General features: G+C 42.1%; 1 protein-coding gene across 1 annotated transcript; it reads left to right on the plus strand.

The window, feature by feature from the left end:
• Positions 1-977: 977 nt before the first annotated feature.
• Positions 978-22,565, plus strand: SIRT1 (sirtuin 1). The gene is made up of 9 exons (XM_042862856.1): positions 978-1,437; positions 3,547-3,663; positions 5,043-5,284; positions 6,473-6,625; positions 9,390-9,537; positions 12,407-12,486; positions 16,709-16,895; positions 18,596-19,156; positions 20,475-22,565. Exons 1-9 carry the CDS (start codon positions 978-980, stop codon positions 20,792-20,794), a joined length of 2,268 nt encoding a protein of 755 aa, XP_042718790.1. The 3' UTR covers positions 20,795-22,565.
• Positions 22,566-23,474: the final 909 nt, after the last annotated feature.

Here is a 23,474-nt window from a genome sequence, read left to right on the forward strand (position 1 = left end):
TCACACTTACCCTCATAGTTAATACCCTCCCACAAAAGAAAAGAAAGGCAAGACAAGAAAAAAACGAATTCACGGTAACATGAAGTTTAACATCTAACAGCAGGGCCCAGGCCAACAAACAGCCCCGGCTAACTTGTGCGTGCAGCACCAGCGCTGATGGGAACCAGCGGCTGTGGGTAACGGTACGGCCAGGACAGCGGGGGAGTTCTGTCCGGGCGGAACCTCGGGCGGGAGATGGCAGCCTAAGGAAACCCAAGTATGTGGCTCGGGCAGAAACGGCTCACAGTTCAGCGTCTACCATTAACGCGGCAGAAGACTCCTCACCAACTCAGCCACGAGCTTTGTGCGTCCCGTCAGGGACGAGCAACGTGAAAACGCCTGAGCTCGCGAGGCCAGCAAAGTGCATTTGCTAAGCGCAGCCCGGGGCAGGGAGCAGCAACTGTTCGTCAGCGCTGCGTTTTACAGCCGCCTTAGAGAACGCTGCGAAGAAGCCCAGAGTTTTTCCACCCCTCCGCAGCACCGGCACCGCCATTTGCCAGCAACACCCCCGCCGGCGGAACGCGCTCCCGCGACGAACCGGGGCGGGCCTCCACCGCTGGAGAAGAAGACGGCCGCCCGTTCCGGCTGAGCGAAACGAGGCACCGACTCCACCCCGGCCCCGCAGCGCTCCCCGTGGCGGCCCAGGCGGCGCGCAGCCACGTGACCAGAACGCCAGGCTGCGCGAGGGCCGAGCCGGCGCCGGCCGCCACGTGACCAGAGCCGCGCTCCCCCTCCGCCTCCCCGCTCACGTGACCCCGTTTGTTGTTGTTGCGGCCTCCGCGGGGCGGGCGCCCGCGTGGGCGGCGGCGCGGTCACGTGCCGGGTTTAAATCGCTCCCTGGGGGTGGGGGAGGGGGCCGCGGCGGCGGCGCTGCTGCGCGCTGCGCCGGGCGGGAGGGAAGGAGGGAGGGGGGCGGCGGCGGCGGTTGCTTCTCCAAGATGGCGGACGGGGAGGCTCCGCTCCTCCGGCCCCGCGACGGCGGCGGCCCCGGCGCCGCGGGCGAGAGCGCCGAGCCCGCGCCCAAGCGCCAACGCCCGAACTCAGAAGACGGCGTATGCGGCCGGGGCGCGCCGCTCGCCCGCCGCCCGGACCGGGGCGCGGAGCCGCCTCCCGCCGCCGCCGCGACGGAACCTCTAGGCGAGGCGGCGGCCGTCAGCGTCGATGGCGACGTCCGGGCGCGGGAGGAGGACGGCGCGACGACGGAGGGCCGGAGCGGCGCGGACAATAAGGCCGCGCAGCGGGGCCTGGCCCGGGCGGAGCCGCCTCCGCAGCCGCGGCAGCGGGGCCGGGGGGAGGGAGAGGAGGCGGCGCCCGGCGAAGACGCGGCGGAGGCGGCCATTGGCTGCGAGCGGGCGCAGCGTTCAAACGGGGCGGCCGGAGCGCCGGCCCCGCAGCCCGGTGAGGACCCGACCCCATCCCCCGTCCCGCTACGGGGCGGCCGCGGCTCGAGCCGTGCGGGGGGCGAGGGAGGCGCCGCGCTCGGCCGTCGGCCGCGGTGCCCCGGGCCTCTCCCGCTCCGATCGGGGCTCATCACGGCGGCGGTATTCGTGCCGGGCCTCGGGGCGAGATCGCCTCGGCGCTCGCTGCTGAGATCGTCCGTGGCGGCGGCGGCGCGCTATTAGAAATGACAGCCGTAAGCCCCGTCTCCTGACAGCGGTTACTTTCTGAAAACTTTTCTGGAAGGGACAGGAGCGGTCGTGCGGACCGGTTCTTTAGGGAGCCTCGAGTTAGTCTTAGGCTTCAGCAGCTGAAGCGCAAAGTGCTGCGCCGTCAGGGAGCTGGCTTTGCAGGTGGGTTTGCAGCACGGCTTGGGCGGTACCGGCGCTGAGCTCGGTCTGCTGTGTTGGGACCGACAGGCTGGGAGGCTTTGGGGTTTTTAAGGTAGTGCTTTGGGAAGTCCTTTAAAGGTATAAGGTACTGTGCTTTGCCTGGGAAGTGATCTCAATTATAACGCCTTATGTGGAGGCTATTCCTCAAGTTGCTCCAATCCTCAGGCATGTTTTGGTTTGTATTGGCTATTTCTGGCACGAAGTCCTTTTATTCCTTTGAGGAATCAAGACAACTCCTTGGGGAGTGTTACAATTTAAACTGCTACTTTAGGCTATCGCGTTTTATAAATCTATGATGATGTGACCTGTATGTGATGAGTCTTTAATGACACAGACTTTGACTCTTCACGTAGCAGACACAGTGGTTGTTGTAGTAAAACGTAGTGTGCTGATGTGTGTTTCTCTTATTCTTAAAGTTTTTCTGTGTAAGATGCTCACTGACTTCATGTGTTACAAAACAGAAGTGTCATGCTTCAAATATGTAAAATCTTAATAAGACATAATGTCAGAAGGGCACCTGTGCTCTCAGGAGGCAGCAAGCGTAGAAAGCAAATGACTGGCCTCCTACTCTTTTCAATTTAATCAGAATCATTTCTGCAATTTACTTATCCAATCAATTAAACAAATTGGACAACGCAGCCTCTGAATAAAAATGTTTTTCTTTAAGAGTAAAGGTGAGGTGACCTAGCTTCAGTACTGCACAGGAGTTCATTCACTGGTGTTGGGAAGTGATGGCGGTGATTCTTCGCTCCAGAGACTAAGACTTATTTTCATTTGCTTATAGATTTTCAACAAATTAATATACGTGCTGTGCCTATTAATAAAAAGATAATTTAAAAAAAAAAAATAGTAGCCCATATTGTAACAAACTGCTCAGAACAAAACACGGATTTTCACCTTAAATGTTACCTTGGTATCGCATGCCGTGAAACAAGTATCCCATTCCTCTCCACAGTCCTTATTCTGGGCATGTGATGAAGTTAGATTGGGTTACTCTGGCTTAGAGCCACAAGCAGAGTGCTCAAAGGCAAACCCATCTGCAAGGTATAATGGTGATAAACTTAGTGAAGGTGGTTCAAGGTAGCACGTTTTTCTGTCATAAATGAAATACCCCGTACGTGTGTATGTGGCCAGCTACTGCAAGTCAGATGCAACAGCACAGCAAAATTCTCTATTTCTGTCCAGCTGTGTCTTTGTGCGTGTGTTTAAATGCTGGGCTCTTACAACCCCATTGCAGATTGTTCTGTAAGTTGTGGGACATTGATTTTTGCCCAATTTCACAGTAAGAGCTGAGTGAAGTGAGAACCATAGGAGAAAATAGGAGAAAATAATGGTAATCTAAAAACGCTTCACTCTTTTTGAAGGTACAGATAACCTCAGTAACCAACACTTGATACAGTGAAAACCTCACGTCAACGTCAGCCCACTGATACCAGTATTAACACAGAAATTCTGCAGTAAATCAGAGGCCTGAAAATGTACTAATAAGCTAAAAAAAAATTTAAAAAAAAACAAAAAACAAAACCAACAACAACTAAGTGGTGAAACTGACTATTTGTATGTGATTGAAGTTGAATGCAATGAATTACAACTTTAGGTTTTGTGATGCATTTAAATATGCATTAACTGTGCTGCTTGGCTCAAGCTTTGTAACTTCCATTGTTGTGCTGTCTTGCAGATAACTTCCTTTTAAGCGATGAAATCATAGCCAATGGTTTCCACTCCTGTGATAGTGATGAAGATGACAGAGCTTCACATGCAAGTTCTAGTGACTGGACCCCAAGACCACGTATAGGTAGAACCCTATGCAATTACTCTCAGATGCTGCTTGCCTCTTGCAAACACTTGCTTAGTTCTTCCTAGTCTTAAGTTTTTTTGAAAATTGTTAGAAGAAATATCAATTATTTATTTTTCAGTAATTATTTCCTGTATCCTGTATAATATTTAAGAATCTTTAAACTGTTTTTCAAGAAAGGATAGTCAACAGATTTGTTTTTCTGTAGAAATACTGCCATAATCCATATTAATATATATTATATACATATATATATATAGTATATACATAAGCTCAATAATTAAATAAATGAAACTGCATATTTCTTACCCATTTACATAGTATTACTCTTACTTTAAAGATGTTGAAGCTCATTGTTGTATGATTTTAGCCATATTAATCTGTAGGGCTCGCTGTCCCATGTCACACAACCATTTGGGTGTTAACTAGTCTGCAGATCAGTCTGTAGCATAGGTGTTGGGTGCAAAGCTTTCACCTCACTCAGTGATGTGCACTGCTGGAGTGACTGGTGACTTGAGTAGGATGGGCTTCCAGGGCCCAGCGTGGCTGGGACTTCAAGTCTTGTCTTTTACATAAATGTGATAAACCACAGCCATCGCATTGCCAGCACTGATAAAGCATAGCGGCAAGAAAATACAGTATGGCAGCGCAGTGCTCCACTTAAAACCTGACCCAGTCTTTACCAATCTCCTCATTACAGGTTCACTGTCAGTACCTTTTAGGTCAATGCATTTGGTGATGGTTGTCTTTCTATGCAATGTAGCTACTTTTAGTTTGGATCCTCTTAGTGTGGCTTCTTAAGATGTACATATTTTTCTTCTGCTGTTCCATTCTTGAGTGCTTCTGGAGAGATTGATGGCTATGATCATCTCTGAAGTCATTAGTTTTAGATGACTAATAGAGCAATAAAAAAACCTCTGGATTGGTAGGCCCTATTTGTCTTTAGTATACATTATAATATACATATGTATGTGTGTACCCTACGAAACATTGGAAAAACACCAATTAAGCCATTAAGTGGAGAAACATTGTGAAGATCTTGTTGCTAAACGTGTATTTTTAATAAAATAAAACTTATTTAATAAAGATAAATAATTGATATTTCTTCTAACAATTTTCAAAAAAAACTTAAGACTAGGAAGAACTTGCTATGAACTGTGACTTCTACTCTGACTTTTCAAAAAATGCACTGTGTGTTAACATAAAATAATCATAAAACCCTCCCTATGCTATCATTTCCTAATGTAGACCAAGATATATGGGGTTTTTGATGCAAGGAATGAAACCGCTTTAATAAAATGAAGCAGCAAGCATTAATAGATGGAATGATGGTTATACTTGTCTTAGCCAATTTCTGTTTTGTTTTTCAATTTTCTCAGGTCCTTACACTTTTGTTCAGCAGCATCTCATGTTAGGTACAGACCCACGGACAATTCTGAAAGACCTGCTCCCAGAAACGATCCCTCCACCCGAACTGGACGATATGACGCTGTGGCAAATCGTCATAAACATTCTTTCGGAGCCGCCAAAAAGAAAAAAACGAAAAGATATCAATACTATTGACGATGCAGTGAAACTGTTACAGGAGTGCAAAAAAATCATGGTCTTGACAGGAGCTGGGGTACGTATTGCCACAATGACAGTGTGACGGTATAGAGTTGGTTAATTCTTATCCAGAGCTTCATGGCACACGGACCATCTGACAGTGGCAGTATTTGTAAGCAAATAATTGGGAAGAGGAGGTACAGCTGTCCTAGATGATGCACGCTGCACGACTGGAGCTTAAACTGGAAATGACAACATCTCTCTTCTGACAAGAAACTATTCTTAGACGTTTAAACTCTTAAATGATTGCTTCTACGCAGAGTAATTATGAAATAAAATCACATCTACCTATTCCAGAATATTTTCTATCCTAGTTTGTTTTTTTTGTTTTTTTTTTTTTTTTTTTTTTTTTTTACAGAGCCAATGACTTTAAGTCTCAGTGAATTTCATAAAACGTCTAATGGAACCAGAGGGAGTAAAAGAAGTAAAAGGGGAGGGGCTAGGTTCTAGTAAGAGTACAATTTAATTTTGGTAGACGGGCTTTTATGTCTAAGGTGCTACACTATGATGATAAGAGTACTCATTTTCACTAAACAAAACCTTGAATTGTCATGAATTTGCAGCTTTGCACCTGTGTATGAGATACAGTATGAAAGTCAGTAATTATTTACCTCAGTGGGTTGCACACAGAGGTATAACGCTATTCAGAAAAGATGGCTAATCCAACTCAGACCAGCTTTGCAGAAAAGCACTGCTCTTTCTGTTATCCAATGTTCTTCCTGTAATTGCTATGCCTGTTCTCCCTCCTCTTGTTACAGCATTCTGGGGTAGCGTGGGACAATAAATTAGCTCTTATTGACTGTTAGAGCAGGGCACAGCTAGTTTATCAGAGGTGTCTTATCATCAGAAGTGAGATTCTATTTTGTTACTGCATTAGCATGTTAAAGGAGCAAAAAAATGAACAACTCTTTGTGCACTTCTTACAAGACTTTCAGTACTAAAAGTTCTCGTGTTCTGTTACTGCCTGTTGGGATTGTGCTGAAGCTTTTCTGGACCAGGTTATCAAGTTGTGTTTCTGTGCTGTATCTCCTGCTTGTGATTTGGAAATTGGTTCAATCAACACAGAATACAACCTGGTTTTGTTCTCAGTGTATGTGAGCACATGGAGATACGGTTTCCCAAACAGTATCATTGTAGCTCTTGTTATCATAGTAGCTGTTACAGCCCAGTACGTAGTATTGCTTATTGCAAAAATATATTTCAGGTGTCTGTGTCTTGTGGAATACCTGACTTTAGATCAAGAGACGGCATCTATGCACGCCTTGCTGTAGACTTCCCAGACCTTCCAGATCCTCAAGCAATGTTTGATATAGAATACTTCAGAAAGGATCCCAGGCCATTTTTTAAGTTTGCAAAGGTATGGTTTTCCTATTGATCTTATCTTGGTCAGTAAATAAAAAGACTTCAGATGCGTAAATGAGATTTTGCACAGCTGTGTTAACAAAAGGGTATCTGTCTCGCTTTCAACAAGATGGTGTTTAATGAGACACTTAATTCAGTGGCATAATGACTCTCCCCTTGGCAGGCCTTTGCAAACTATTATATCCTCAAAGATGATACTTTAGTCATTGTGTGCAACCACGTATTAAACTTATTAAAAAGACTTTGCAATATTTTATTCTTTTTGAAGCCTTCTTTGGCTGTTCCTGTTATAAGTTCACTCTATGTAACCGTTCTCTAATTCAAGGGAGGATAAATAATATTTTGTCATAATTTTAAAAGTCTTTGAAATTCTTAGCTGCAGTTACATTCACTGAAAAATAGAATGAGAAACTTTTTGAAAGCACACAAGTAATGTGGAGAGCTAAATTTGAATTTGATGTGTTGTAGCATGCTGTTTCATGTCACTCTGCATGGTCACATCGCTTTATGGTTAGGAGGAGTGAAGCAGTTTCATGCACTGATAAGTTTGATCCTGTTTCAGATTTTGATGTAGCTGACACGAGGATCTGCATTTAAAAAAAATAAGTCTTTTTTGTAGGGACTGTGTTCTGTGTTCATTTCTTAAAAGGGAGGATGGAGCAGTTTTCTGAGAGATATTTGCAATGCTAAGCAGATCAATTAAAAATGCCTCAGAGACAAGTAGGAAATATAAATCAAAGAAGTATTTTTACAGGACCTGGAAGGTCTCCTGAGAATCCATCCATGCACTTGCTGTTTCCTCCTTTTGCTCACAGTTTGTACTACTGCTCTATTATTGATCCAGAGCTTGGAAAAGAAACATGGATGCATTCCTGAGTTGCTTGGCTTTCTTGAAAGCACTCTATCCAAATTCTAACATATTTTGGTGTCCATCAGTATATACATTACTTTAACTTTTTAATATAGGAGGAGGGGAAGGGGAACCAACTGCCTACATGGACATTTTACCAGAGCAGTTCAAATTTAATTTGGCTGATATTTTTTACTGACATTAATTTCATCTGGTATTGAAAGCAAACAACAGCAGCAGCAACAACAACAACAAAAACCACACAAAACCCTGAAACACAATAGTGACTCTGAAAGCTATTTGCTCTGTCAGAGCAGTGGCTAATTTACTCAGCCAACATACTTGGACCCAGAAATTCATTTTTCACTTTAGTACATACATTTTAAGGCACTGTTACTGTACCTGGGCTTTGCCCTATTTTCAAGGTACTTTTCAATGAGCACTGTTGGCTTTGCCTCATTTCCTGTCTCTTCTTACATCTGTGCCAAGAGATCCGCCCTTTATCACTGTTTGGATGTGTATTTCTAGTTCTCTAGTCGGTCTTACTTTTCTCACTGTTAGTGCTTTAAACTCATTTTGCTTCCTGCTTCATTGATTCCTCTGTACAAGTGCCTGTTTCCACTTGTTCAGTGTGAAGTCTGTCCTTTATTTCCTATAATTAGGATGGATCCTCTGGATCCCATATTTATCTGTAGGGTTAGTGGTGGCAGAGCATGTCTTGCTTTTTCAGACTAAGATACAAAGTCTCTTAGGATCATATTACCATCTGCTGGTAATTGTGTAACAGCCTAGTCAGAATCTAGGTGATACAATTTAAATCCAAAGACCTGCGTAATCTTCAGAAATTAGAACAACTTGAAATATTTGGAGTGAAAACAAGTACTTTCAAAAATTCTCTTTTGGTTGTGAATGGTTCACTGTTGTGCTCAACTTTTTGGTTCAGCTTTCAGTATCTACTAGTAAAGGTCGGCAGCCCCTGCTTCTTGCTTACTTTCTGTACAAAGGCGTGGGTTTCTCAGGTGAGAGTACAGCGCAGTTGCTGTTCAGTGGCAAAAGAGTGACAGGAGAGCAGAGGGCCTGGAATTCTAGCTTCTCTTCTTAAGTGGTGCTCCTGAGCAAGAGGGTGCTGCTGCTTCTAGCCTCCTTGTCACACAGCAACTAGAGTACTGCCTGGTTGGTCAGTTCTAGGCAGAGGTTCTTTGCGTGAAGTGTTTTTTCTTCTGCCAAGCTCCTTTATTCACTGAGGAGATGTCAAATCATTCCATAAAAGGGTGCACATTTCTTTCTATATATGCCTTAAAAATGCCTGCCTCCTCTTCCTTGATTTAGCAGAAATGCTGAGCACCTGTCTGGGCCAGGGGAATTGCTCTTCTAAGCCATTTGGTTTTGCCTTAATGCTGTTGTAACTGGACAAATTGGCAAAGCTGGTCTCAGTGCTACCTGCCTTCTGCTTTATGTCCAATTTGTACTTCTGTTTGGTAGCTAATGAGAGCCCAGGAATGGCTGCCAATACAGCTGATGAATAAAAACTGCTCATCTTTAACCAAAAGACCAAAATCCAAGTTCCTCATGATTATTTTTTTTTTTTTGTCTGACTGCAGTAAAATAATGTCTCTAATAAAAATACTGAGGAAGAAGAGGAAGAAAACTGTTCATGTTTTATAGTTCTCAAAATCAGAGACGACCTAGACCTTGTTCTTGTGCTGCCTGAAGAACAAAGTACCAGCTACTGCAATGAGCAGTTCATCCTGGTATGAGAAGTTCAGCTGATGAAAGAAGAGTTGGAACTGAAAGGAAAGGGCAAAATGCAAAGGGAATGATTACGAAGAATGAGTACATAATTGCTGCATTTGGAATAAAGATGCTGTGTATTCATACACACTTTCTAATATACTTTTGAATTCCATAGGAAATCTATCCAGGCCAATTCCAGCCATCTCTCTGCCACAAGTTCATAGCTTTGATGGATAAAGAAGGAAAATTGCTTCGTAACTATACTCAGAACATAGACACATTGGAACAGGTTGCAGGAATCCAAAGGATAATTCAGTGTCATGGTCAGTAATTTTAGTTTCCCTTTTCTTATTTCTTATGCGTAGGAACAATACTTACTGATGTATGTGACAAGGTAATTGCTAGTGGCATTGATATTTTCCTTAAACTGGTATTTCTCAGAAACAAATATTCTGCTTTTAAAGTGGTGTTTAGAATACTAGGTAAAATTATTACTGATAGCATAACTAAAGAAAACACTGCAGAGAGAGGCTGAGAAGCATTTTCTTGAGATGCATCCAGTAAGACCTGATTCCATATTTGTAGCCAGTGCTCTCATGTTTGGGTTATTTCACGAAATGCAGTAATCTTTCTTTAATTTGAACTTACAGATTTAGTGAAGTTTGGAGTTCCTTTTAAAAATGTTTCTTGGTATGTTCTACCGTGCTTCTTAAATGTAACAGGAGATTGAATGGAAACCTGTGTCCCCAAATCAGTGGGAAGATGAGGGACCAGACAAGGATAAGCTTGGCCAAGGCACGTCTATTTCAGGAGCCCCTGCTGCTTACATGACTGTACTTTACAACTTGAAAATGTTGCCCTTCTTTCCCCCCTTTCTTTCTTTTTTTCTGAGTTAGTTCAAGCATTTAAAGCAAAAGTGTTTGTAGCAGAAATACTATTTTCATAAGTAAGGCATGCTAAGCGGTGGTCTTTGTGCATCAGTGGCAAGCTTAGACCTTAGCCTTTGTTCTGTAATTGGTGGTACTTGATAATCATGCATGAGAACACAGTGTGGAAATTGTCTGATAACGAAATAGATTTAGCTGCTGATTACTTAGAATACCTGTCACTTCCGAGGCTTACCTCAGCTACATCTTATTGTGGATTACCCAGTTGTTGAAATTAACATCATTTTGTTACATTTTGGTGCCAAACATTCTCTAATTATTATGCCAAATTAAATGGAACCTCTTAGGTAATTGTTTGATGTGCTTACCATTTCCAAAGACTTGCAAATGTCAAGTTGAAAGGCCAAGGATATGTTTTTAAGGAAAGAAGGCTTAGAGTTCTAAGGTTCTAGAGTTCTTTTATCAAATAAATTGCTTAAAAGCAATGTTTGTGAGACCTGCCAACGCTGGTGTCCAGAACTGGAACTGAAGAAGTTAACCTCTGAGTTAAGAGCAATAACCCTTGGTCTCCCATTAAGAATACACAGGGCTGCTGCCCTAGCAAGGGGCAGGAACAAATATCAGGAAAGAAGGAAGTATCACTAGATGCTTTCCCAACAATCCTAACATCGAGCTAGGGAAGCAGTGGTTCCTTTTGCCTGTAACAGAGCCACTGTTGAAGCTGGTACTGTTACCACGATATGCCAAGTGATCTTTGGATTAAGTGATACCCCGTTCTTCTTTTGTCTCAGCTGTTAGCAGTGTGGCAATGGCAGCCTGGTACCAGAGATGGCAATCTGCCCACTGATTACAGCTTTCTTACAGAGTTCCACTTTTCCAGGGATCAGACTCATCTTCCTCATCTACAGAGCTTAACTCAATGGTGGATTTGTCAATCTTCTTCATTTAGAGAGAGTAAATGCAATGCTCTGTCACAGTAACCAAAGAGAACAGAATAGAATCCACCCCACAGAATAACTCAAATCTCACTCTAGTTTTCATATGTATTCAGCATATAATGCGTTTTCTTTTGGATGTCATTCCTAATTAGGTATTTAGCACAAAATTCTTTTTTAGCTGTGTTTTTGCACACACACAAGTGTTGGTTTTTTTTTCAGTTGCATGATACAGTAATTAGATTTCAGACCAGCTTTAGTGTATATGCTGTATCAGTTTATTTTCAAATAAAAAAAAATATTTTTTAATTGGTTTCTGAGGCTTTTGGAAGTTAGCAAAGGTTATTTTGAGCCCACTAACTATCCACACTAGAGTTACTCTGCTTAATGCTAGCTAATTGTCTAATGGTAGTGGTTAAAGCGAAGCTGAAAGTAGTTATTTAAGGGTGTCCGTTTGTTGTCTAGCTGTGAGAGCTTGACATATTCCACTGCAAGGTCAGAGATCCCCAGATTATTTTTTTAAGCCTTGTTTCATAGCTGGGACAAATCTGACAATTCCTTACTTCACTCTTCAACGTTCTGTCAACTTCTAGCAGTACTCCTTGCACGGGTGCAAGGCCTTGACAGGTAAACGTATGCACCAAAAGGCCACTCTCGTTTTCCACTGTTAACATGTGTTAGCCAACAGATAAGGTTTGCCTTCAGACAATGAAGACAGGAGTGCTCTGCCAGATGTCAGGCATCACCTCAGCTGTGTTAGAACAGGGCCGCAAGAGCTCCGGAGAGCAATTTTACACAATGTTGCCAAACAAAGAACACAGTAGCCAAGCTGAATACCAAGTTCAGAGTGCTACTCTAATGGAAACAATATAGCTGTAACTATTGACAGTTACTGAGAGGAAGATACTGCGGCTCAGTTGCCTATAATTGTAGTCCTAGTTAATGCATTTTCATTACTTAATGCGTTTCATAGTTACTTTGCTCTTTGAAAGCCAGCTGAGATTGGTGTGGGTTCCTGTCCTGCTGCTGATGAGGCAGGGCTGACACCAGTTCTATTAATTGTGTAAAGATGGAAAGTAGGGGAATGATCCGATGGATTTAGTGTTTTCATACATTCAATATATTCTCCTCCTAAAACAGAATTTCTCCTGGCTAACATCTACAACTAGCTTTAGTACCACAGGAATCTCCTCTTAATTTTTAAATTACTTTTTAATGACTTCTTTTGGTGGTTTTTGTTTTGTTTTTGTTTTGTTTGGTTGGTTGGTTAGCACTGCTATTTAACAGTCTTCGTCTCATAACATCTTTGGCAAAAAGACCAAATCTGAAAGTCCTCACTTCTATCATATTTTTCCCCCCCTCCCCCCCAGGTTCCTTTGCGACAGCTTCCTGCCTGATCTGTAAATACAAAGTTGATTGTGAAGTTGTTCGAGGAGATATTTTCAATCAGGTAAAAACTTACTTTAAATCACTGCAGCTTTCTAATAAGCAACTTGATAACAAAACAAAGCATTGCTTAAAAGGTCTGCATTTTTAAAAGGCATATGATTAAAAAAAAAAACCTTTCCTTGTTTCCTACATGCCTATCTATCTATTTTAGCATTTGCTCTTGTATTTAAAAAACGTACTCAGGTACTACACTGTAAAAATAAGGTAAAGTGAAAGAAGTAGAAACCAAAACCATTGGAGTCTATTTCTAATGGCAGTTCTCAGAAGAGCAGAAATCAACATGGTAAGTAAAAGTTGGATTTATACCTGCCTTAGGGTAATCTGAGCTCTGAGTCACACTGTGAAAGTATTTCTAGCTATTTATAACATCGGTTGCTCTTAAAGCATTTACCTGCATTCAAAATGTTGAAATTGTAGATGATGCATGGAGAAAAGTGCTAATATAAAGCAGCCTCTGAGCATGTAGGATAAGTGAGATGACTGATTAGCACTTTCAAGAACTGCCAGACTATTTTATGTTCTGAATTCCTCACATTTGGATATGAAGTGATTCATGACCAAGCCCAAAATTAGTTCTGCTCCATCAGAGTAGAATAACCTTTGCCTTAATCAGACCCGCTTTGCTTTTCTTCTATGTCTTTTGACAGACAATTACCTGATAAAAATGTTGTCTATACAAATGAAAAGGCACTGTTTTTCTGTATTTGCGTGTTTTTCAATAAATACTTGACTCCACAATTAAAATTTAAATGAGAAACATAGAGAAACATCTTTGAAGCATTACGTCTGACATATTTTATGAAAGGCTGTCACTGAATTCGGTGTTTGACTTCAAGTTTTATGAAGTGTGAATATCAGAAGATACTTTGTAATATTGAGTACCTACGAGGTCTGTTCTACTCTATGCACGTTATTGTTGAGAATTGTACCTTACAATGTTGCTGCTTCTTTATCTTTAAAGCAAGTTAGTTGGGAATTGGGCTTTGTTTTTCTTTTCCTTCTAAACACGTTCCTAAGCATGGTGTAGTTTTCTGTTTTGATTGTTAGTGGAAGTATTCCTTCTAACGACACTTCAGTCAGCACTTTCGTATGTTGAACTGAACTTGTGCCCTAACGGCATGTCCCTGCTTATGGCCAGTAGTGGGAGCATAGGGATGGGAAGAGAAGCCTGCACAACAGTACTTCTGAACAAAGAGGTGGTTGATCAGGAAAGAAACATTCAATCTATCAGTCCTAATCTTACAGTGCTGTACAGGCAGCAGCACCAGTTCCAGCTATGCGCAATGAGAAGATGTTACAAAAAAAGGATGCTCACCTCTATCTGAAGATTCAGGCTCACAAGAAAACCCCACAAAGGAGAGATCTCCAGAAAGATCCTCCTTGGTGGCAGTCAGCCCTTAAGTGAGGGCTAGGAGAGGTGCAGCCAGGCTCCACCCCTTCTGGTCACACAGCTGAATTGCCTTCACCTGTGCTCCCAGGGCTGACCGGGTCCTTTCCTTCCCCCAGGTGCTCAGTCAGTGGTTCAGGCCATGACTCAGCAGTTCCAAGACTTTAGACAGGTATATTTTTCCAGAGCAGGCTGTAGCTGTAATACTGTTATTTCACAAAATGAATACAGTTATTGCTGTGTATTGTATGTATTGCTGGTGTGTATCTACATATATATAACAGGAAATAGCACCATTGGAACAAAGAGTATCCTTCAAAAAAAAAAAAAAAGTTCAATTTACCATCGTTATCTCTGCTTCAAAAATCAGTGCCATGCAGTTGGTTTTTCTGTTGTTCTCCAGAATGAATTAATTTCTTAGTTATCAAAAGAAACTGGTTCTGTACTTACGAAATAAAACACTGCCAAATTCCAACAGCTGTTTTCTAGAAATGGTCTGGGGAGTTAGTCCCAATAGGAAGCTGTATTCTCTGCTGTCCTCCACTGCTTGGAAGTTCAGTTATATGTGACCCCAGGTCCTGTTTTCCATAGAAGAGATTAGCTTTCCTTTGCTCTGCTCCTTCCTTTGACAGTTTGAAGTGCTTCACAACAAAATAAGTCTATTTAGCATCTTCCTGGCAGGATTCCCTTTCAGCATACCAGAGATGGATACTTAAAAAACCACCAGTTCCTCACTGTTTTGTGTTTTTTTTTTTTGCCAGCTCCAAGGCAGCATGCTACTTACCTGCAGCACGATTCCATTTCTAGGTTGCTGTACACAGACATCCTGCTACACAAGATGAGGCAGTGTCTATAAATCCCACAGAAAAAAAAACACTTCTGAGTAAAACTGTTTTTGATTATTTTCAAAAATGCCAATTTCACTGTACTTTTGACTACTTTAAGCAGTTTCAAGAAACAGCAAAGGCATCTCAGATTTAGGATGAAAGGCCCACAGAAACATGCACCTGTTCTTGGATGTTCTTAAATCGACACAATCTTTACTGATCTTGTTTTTGATACATCCACAGCTAATGAGGAATTCTCATTCTCTTTCATGAGACAAATACAGCAGCAGAGGTGGTGTGGTTCTGGGCTGTGCTGCCCATGGAGGGAGGGAGGATCCTAGGCAGCTGAGCGGCCAGCTATCTAGCCTTAACTTCTTGGTATCAATTTCAGCTCTTGGAATAGATCTCCCCCTTACTGATGACCTTTCTGAGGATTAGCAAAGGAGCTGGTGAGTAGTGTAGTGCTGAAACCTATTTGTGGGCCCCTTTACAGAAACTCATGTGATTTGGACAGGGACAGCAGTTGCTGTACGCAGATCCATTTAATAACGGTATTGGACTTCCTGTGGGAGATGATGGAAACAATTACTATCAGTGTCTTTTTAAACTAAATCAGAAGTTAGAGATGTTTGCTTCCTTCCTAATACAGAACAAACAAATTTATTTCCTAGATCTTCCAATTTAAAATGCACATGCATTACTTCCTTCGGCAGAAGAATTCGCAGGGTAAAAAGCATCAGAAAAGTTCCAGATGTTGGTGTGTTGTTAGCTTTCTTTCTAATATCTAAAGATCCAAGGAAAAAAGCTCAAGGTCTTGTGGTTTTTTTTTTCCCCTACTCTGTTTTGGGGGATTATTTAGTTGGTTGGGCTGTTAACTCCTTGCCCTGGATAAGGTGATGAAGATTTTCCCTATACCACTTTCTAGTTCTTGTGCTGTATCACTTCTTTCTTTGAAGAAATCTCCCTAGTAGAAATATAAGATTACATTATTCAAAGACTTGAATTTTGGAAAAGGTTCTTTCGCACCATAGAAGCAGCCTTTTACCTGTGATGCTTTCTCCTAGGGAAAGCGTTGTCTTTGGTCCTACAACAGTCATAAAAAAAAACAGCAGTTACACATTTGTGTTTTTTGTTTTTTTGTTTTTTTACATTTTCCTATAATAATAGGTCTCATACATCACTTCACGCTTTTACAAAGCACTAGTTTGCTTGTCATTACTGCTATAGGACTGCAGCTATGTTTGGCTCCTTGGATTTATTCTGGGGTATTTTACTTTGGAGACTACAGCTGAGAAAATAATTTGCTCAGTAGTAAAGTCCTGTCTGTCTATTCTTGCATCATCCACCTGTTTGCTTTTCTTCTCCCTGAAAAAGTGTTACATTGAAAGAGGTCAAAAAACCCTGTGGTTTCACAAGGAAAAGGACTCTGCTTCTCCACAAACATAACTAGCATCTACTTTTGCTCTGTTAGTGGAGGAATTTGAAATTTTACAATGGAGACCAGACAAAAGATCTTTCCATGTTCTTTTTCTGTATGCTTTTTGCTGGACACCTGCTACACACTTTATGCAACCAAGAAAAAGCAGAGAGGTAGCGCTCTATAACGTAACGTTTGAGTAGGAAGGGGTACAGCAGATTGAGTAATGGAAACTGATAGCAAAACCGAAGCTTTTGTTCTGATTATACCAAAAAATTATATTCCTCTCCACTAGGAGGTGATTACGCATCAGTGTTGAGTGTGACATCTAGACTCTGGCTTAGTTGCTAGCTAAGAGCAGAGGTGTAGACTTTCATTGTTTCTCCATTCTGGTGTAAAAGGACTCCTTCATTCCCACTGTAGTTCTGTGTGCAGACTAGAGTAAGAAATGTATTCAGATGTACATCCACAGAAAAAAAATGAGGAAACGTCACTGAAACTTGTCTCATGCCAGAGTAAGTCACTCTGAATTGCTAAAATCTGAGGCTTTTGAGGTTGCAGCCACAATAGTGATATACGCTGTTCTATGCAGGTAGTTCCTAGATGTCCTCGCTGTCCGCCTGATGAACCACTTGCTATCATGAAGCCTGACATAGTGTTCTTCGGAGAGAACTTACCTGAGCAGTTCCATCGTGCCATGAAGTATGACAAAAATGAAGTTGATCTCCTTATCGTCATTGGGTCTTCACTGAAAGTAAGACCAGTAGCATTGATTCCAAGTAAGTGACTGACTGGAAATTTCTTCTTTCAAAAAAATTGGATGAAATTAAAATTCTCAGTTAAGAGTTCCAGTTCTGAGTGCTTTTTCTATGCCCAAGGCAGAGTAGAGATATCAAAGTTATGAATTTATAATCCATAGAACTACTTTGCTAAAAGTTAAACTTTATGTTCATAATATGCTTTTGGAATTCTAAGATTTAGTCCGGTCTTGTTCAACATCTTCATCAATGACCTTGATAAGGGGATCGTGGCCATCCTCAGCAAGTTTGCTGATGATACGAAGTTGGGAGGATTGGCTGACACGCCTGAAGGCCGTGCTGCCATTCAGCAAGACCTGGACAGGCTGGAGAGCTGGGCAGAAAAAAACCGGATGAGGTTCAACAAAAGCAAGTGTAGAGTCTTGCATCTGGGGAGGAATAATTGCATGCACCAGTACAGGTTGGGGGATGAGCTGCTGGAGAGGAGCTCTGCGGAGAGGGACCTGGGTGTCCTGGTGGATGACAGGTTGGCCATGAGCCAGCAGTGTGCCCTTGTGGCCAAAAAGGCCAATGGCTTACTGGGGTGCATTAAAAAGAGCGTGGCCAGCAGGTCAAAGGAGGTGATCCTCCCCTCTACTCTGCCCTGGTGAGGCCTCATCTGGAGTACTGCGTCCAGTTCTGGGCTCCCCAGTACAAAAAAGACAGGGATCTCTTGGAAAGAGTCCAGCGGAGGGCCACGAAGATGGTGAAGGGCCTGGAGCATCTCCCCTATGAGGAAAGGCTGAGTGAACTGGGTCTGTTCAGCCTTGAGAAAAGAAGACTGAGAGGGGACCTGATCCAGGTCTATAAATATCTAAGGTGTGGGGGGCAGAATGGCGAGGCCGGACTCTTTTCAGTGGTGAGTGGAGACAGGACAAGGGGAAATGGCTGGAAACTGCAGCATAAGAAGTTCTGCACAAATGTGCGCAAGAACTTCTTTACAGTGAGGGCGACGGAGCACTGGAACAGGCTGCCCAGGGAGGTGGTGGAGTCTCCTTCTCTGGAGATGTTCAAGACCTGCCTGGATGCCTACCTGTGTGACCTGCTGTAGGGAACCTGCTTTGACAGGGGGGTTGGACTCGATGATCTCTAGAGGTCCCTTCCAACCCCTACAATTCTGTGATTCTGTGAAAGTAATTGTCTTTTGAAAGATAAACGTAGTATCAAAAAAATGGAACAGCTACATCAAATGTCTGAGCAGTAATTGAAGTCAGTACTGTATGCTAAATGATACAGAGTGGGCATTAGATAGTGTATGACCATTTGGATCCTTAGTTCTTAAAAGTGATAAGAAAAACCAGCTGTGCTATTACTAAATAAGTCCTTTAGAAGGGCTGAGAAAATACAATTGCAAGTTAATATTAAGTGCACAACTTAACTCGTACTTTTTTAACATGCAAGCCTGAGAAAGGCCTGCACCAACCACCTGCTGCTCACGGGGGACAGTGCCACATCCAGCACTTCTATAGAAAAACACCTTTTACTGCAAGAAACAGGGAAATCTAGATAGACTACACAGCCATGGCACCTCACACTGCCACTTCACCTTTATTACATTTAAGAGTTACTTGTATTCCAGATCTGTCTGAAGACATCTCTCAGAAATGAAGGTTTTTTTGGCAGATCTTTGGCAAAAAATAAAACCAAAATGCCTGTCTTCAAACTGTCTTTTCTATGTTTAGGTTCCATCCCCCATGAAGTGCCTCAGATCTTAATTAATAGGGAACCTCTGCCTCATCTACACTTTGATGTGGAGCTTCTTGGAGACTGTGACGTTATTATTAATGAATTATGTCAAAGGCTAGGTAGTGAATATACAAAACTTTGCTACAACTCAGTAAAACTTTCAGAAATAACAGAAAAGCCTCCGCGAATGCACAAAGAGCTCGAAATGCACTCATCTGAGCTACCACCTACACCCTTAAACATTTCTGAAGACTCTGGTTCACCACAACAAATGACTCCACCAGATACTTCAGTGGTGCCCTCAGAACATGCAGCTGAATGTAAGGTAGAAAACTGTGATCCTGCCTCTGAAAATAAAGGGACCTGCACCGAGGAAAAGCTTCAAGACACACAAGCATCCTCTGAAAACCCTGAAAATACTACTAGTGAATTAATGAACTCTGAAACAATGAAGGAAAATGGAACCAACAATGGAGAAAGCAAAGAAAAAAATGAAATAGTGAAGAAGTGCTGGGTAAATAGATCTGCAAAAGAACAGATTAGCAAAAGGTTGGATGGTAAGTGTTAACTTATTTCATTCTCTTGCACTTCAGTGTTTATTCTAGACTTACTTTAAAGCAATAAATAAGTTGCCCTTGAGGGAATCAGTGTTTTTTGGTGGTTATTTCTGCTCAGAAAAGTATCTACGTTTTTCATTGTCATGCAGAGTTTATTTCTTCTGAAGAAGCCAATAGGAAAACTTTCTGTAATTCAGAATAGATTTTATAATCAGTGATTACTGAATAGTTTTAAACTGAGACAGGGGAGGTTTAGGTTAGATATTAGGAGGAAGTTTTTCATACAGAGGCTGGTGATGCACTGGAACAGGTTGCCCAAGGAGGCTGTGGATGCCCCATCCCTGGAGGCTTTCAAGGCCAGGCTGGATGTGGCTCTGGGCAGCCTGGTCTGCTGGTTGGTGACCCTGCACGTAGAGTCACAGAATGGCCAGGGTTGGAAGGGATCTCAAGGATCATGAATCTCCAGCCTCTCACATAGCAGGGGGTAGAAACTAGATGATCACTGTGGTCCTTTTCAACCCAAGCCATTCTACGATTAGAAATTCCCTAGAAAGATGAGAGTTTAAAAGGCAGAAGCAAGTAGCAAAAATAAACCCGCCTTTCTTACATTTTTCTAATGAATTTCCAGTAAAATTGTACTGATCTTGGGATTTTAAAGCACCGTGTCCCAGCTCAGTCAGACAACCATTTTGTAGAACTGAGGGACAAAGTCACAAAAAGATTTGAAAAGCAAATCACACGGTTGGAGCCAGGCACATTCCACATGAAACATCAGACTTCCCAAAGAAGCCTTCCGTGTGCAGTCTGTTAATTGATGGAACAAGTAATTGTGCTAGAAAGTCAGTGAGGATGGAGAACCAGAAAGTTACAACTTCCCTAAAGCAAAGTCAAGTACTCTGTGTGGTGGGTTCCAATTCTGTGGTACAACCAATACACCGCATTCTTGCTGTGAATACAACATTTATCAACAAAAAGCTCTAAACATTAGAGTTTAAACGCTACATCAGAGGGAGGGAGGAGAGGGAACGTTTAGCTTCCCAGTAAAGCATTTGTTAAATGGTGCTCCTAACACCACATTGGAGTAGAAATTTCTAGTGTAATTTGTCATGTTAGCTTAACTTTTGAAAATGCATCTGTGCAGGTACTTTTTAACCAGAAGTCTGCAAGATCTTGTCTGAATAATTTCAGCTTTTTGTTTCTGCTGGGCACCCTGCTCTAGTTGCCCCTGCTTGAGCAGGGGCATTGAACCAAGTGACCTCCAGATCTCCCCTCCTACCCCAACCATTCTGTGATACTGACTTGCTAAATTCTGTTTCAGGTACTCAGTATCTGTTTTTACCACCAAATCGCTATATTTTCCACGGAGCTGAGGTATACTCAGATTCTGAAGACGATCTGATATCTTCTAGCTCTTGTGGGAGTAGTAGCGAGAGCGGCTCGTGTCGCAGTCAGAGCTTAGATGTGGAGGACGAGAGCGAGATTGAAGAGTTTTACAATGGCATAGAGGATGAGGATGCTCCGGAAAGGGAAGAGGAAGCTGCATTTGGGGAAGATGGGGTTGAACAAGATGCAGCTGATGAATCAGCTTACACAAATGAAGCCGCGGGGAACGATCATCCAACAAGCAACAAGTTGTAAAGCGATCACTGGTTACAGGAATTTTCCACCAGCATTAGGAGCTTTGGCATGTCAGGACGAATGTTTACGTCTGGATTTAGAGCAAGGAAACCATAAGGATGTGGTGTTTATAAACAACTGAAACAGATTTTCATGCTTAGTTTTTTACCTTTTTCAATAAAATTCTCTTACTGCACACTCAACACTAACTTTTTTTTTTTTTTTAAGGTACTAGGAATATCTAAGCAATTATTACTATGTTCACTTTTAAGTCATCTGTCTGATCAGGCATCCATGTATATAATACCTATTTTGCATAATAAATTTCAGCTTATATTATTTTTAAACAGTTTTGAAAAAGCCATTGGAATGTTAAACTAATATAAAGGGAACAGCTAATTTAGACCAAAGAATGGTATTATCACACTTCTTGCTTTGTAACAGTTTGGTTTATTTAAAATTTTTACGCTTCTGCTAAACCTTTCGTTCTCGCATAGCCTATCATTAAACACTGGCATTTTCTAAGACTGACTGGCAGCTAATTTTTTGCTTTAACAGTTAGGTTGTATGTTTGAGACATACGTAAATGTGAGTAGATAGTTAAAAATGGAAACAAGACAGTAAGCACTTGAAAAATCCTAATCTTTTTTAGACTGATAAGAAGTGCTGTGAAAATGCTTCAGTTACTGAGCTTAATACTTCCTGTGGACATGAAGCTATGTTGACATTGGCTCCTTAGCAATGATAATACTGGAACACCAGTATTTTAAACAAAATGGATTCCCGATGGTAGAAGTTTTTCATGTTGTATACAAAATGTCAAATATAGTGCAGCTTGCATTAACAATAGTATTTGATCAGTTGCCAAGGCTGCAACACAGAGGCTTGGCTGAGTACACAATAATGTTCCTACCAGCACAAGAGAAGACACGGAAACCAAATCTCTTCCTGTAATACTTAAGAGGTAACAGAATCAGAAGAAACTTGCTCAGAGAGCAACAGCCTGTGCTGCTATTGCTGTGTGGGTGAAATACAGATTAATCACCTCACCTGGAGATGTGCTGCTTTGAGTGATGTCCCAGCTGGGGAATGTGACTTTCCACTTGCTAGCTCCAACGTGCATCTTAGAAGCAAAGCAGCAATTCCAATTATCACATTGCGTATTAAAGTGCTAAGCTGCCTTAAAACTGGATGTTGCAAATTTTCAAGTGCGGATTGTTTCCAAGCCTTTAGAATTATTTTGTAAAATTGCACAGTGCAGTAGTAAATGAGTCAGCATTTTTTATATAAACCACTTTTTCGACATTGGCCCATATGAACTCTATGATGTAGATTATTCATATACTTTGCTTTAATATTTATTACATTTTGGAGATGTATAGTAGCTGTTCTTTGAACATAAGATACATCACTTAATGAATATTTAAGAACAGCTTTCTGTATTCATCTAAAAATGTTGGCATGTTGTCTCATTGTCCAAATTTAATACAGCTCTTATTTGGCTACACTAAAGAATGCAATATGTTTAGTTTTCACTTGCATGTTACAATGTATTAGTTTGTGCTATAGGAGATATTTTAAATTGAAATACTTTGTTTTAAATTATTTTTACAGTGAGGATTGTTTTCTGCTCTTTTATATTGTATATAGTGTCTTTTATGTAATCTACTGGCATATGTTTTGTAGAAGACTGTTTAAAATGACCGGCTATCTTCCTGCAACTTTTGAAATACAAAACCAGTGTTTTATACTTGTACACTCTGTTCTAAAGTCTATTAAAATCATCATTTGATTTTTGGTTTCTGTTAATTTCTAGTTAGCTCCTAAGAACTTAACAAAAGATGCCCTATGAAGTTTTAAGTGAGATCCTGGGTACTATACGATAAATTGCTTTTTCTGTCTACCCCCTATGGGAGCAAAGCCCCAGTAAAGCTACACTGGTACAGCAACATCTGGAACGACAATGTAGTTTTGTCCTTCAGAAAACTACTTCTCTTCTTTTAAACCCTATGCTGCATTTAGATGTATTCACTGAGCAGTCCTGCTTGTTCCTACATAGTAAGGAGTTCTGAACTAGCTACAATGACGTGAGAGTCAAAATAGTACCTTTAAAATAGTCACCCTGCAATTAGCATTTTTGAGATGACACTTGGGCTGCTAGAACTTCCTAGGAAAAGTACTGTATGATGGCACACACAGAGCTCACTGTCAGGATGCAAGGCCCAAGGAGCAGCAAGTGAACACACAGGAAGGCAGATAAAATGAAGCAAACTGTCACACATACTCTAATTGTGCAACTTACTGCCACACGACACTGTGGGAGCTCAAAGTGCCCTGCAAGAGGAATGGAGTAATTCGGGTGGGACAGGGGGGTTCCCAGACAGAGGTCATCGTTTGGGCTCTCCCTGAAGCACCTGGACCACTTCACATGGAGACAGCTTTCAGCCCAGGGCAACCCAGTAGCAGCTCCCCAGCGCTGCTGGGCACTGTATGACACCGACCAGTACTGACAGAACCAACACCACAGGGCACACGTGAGCACGGCTTTCTCGGCCTCGGGGCTGGTGGGTGCACGCACACGACCACGCATCTTTCAAGGACTGAATTTCTTAGCAGACACAAACCGCCGCTCTGTGACAAGGCACCGTCAGTTCCTTCACTCCTCAACCCTGCAGCCTCAGCACAGCCCCAGCGCCGCACA

Source organism: Lagopus leucura, unplaced genomic scaffold (assembly GCF_019238085.1).
Source record: "Lagopus leucura isolate 7727_CA_CO unplaced genomic scaffold, USGS_WTPT01 Super-Scaffold_739, whole genome shotgun sequence".
In the NCBI taxonomy this organism is placed as follows: Eukaryota; Metazoa; Chordata; class Aves; order Galliformes; family Phasianidae; genus Lagopus; species Lagopus leucura.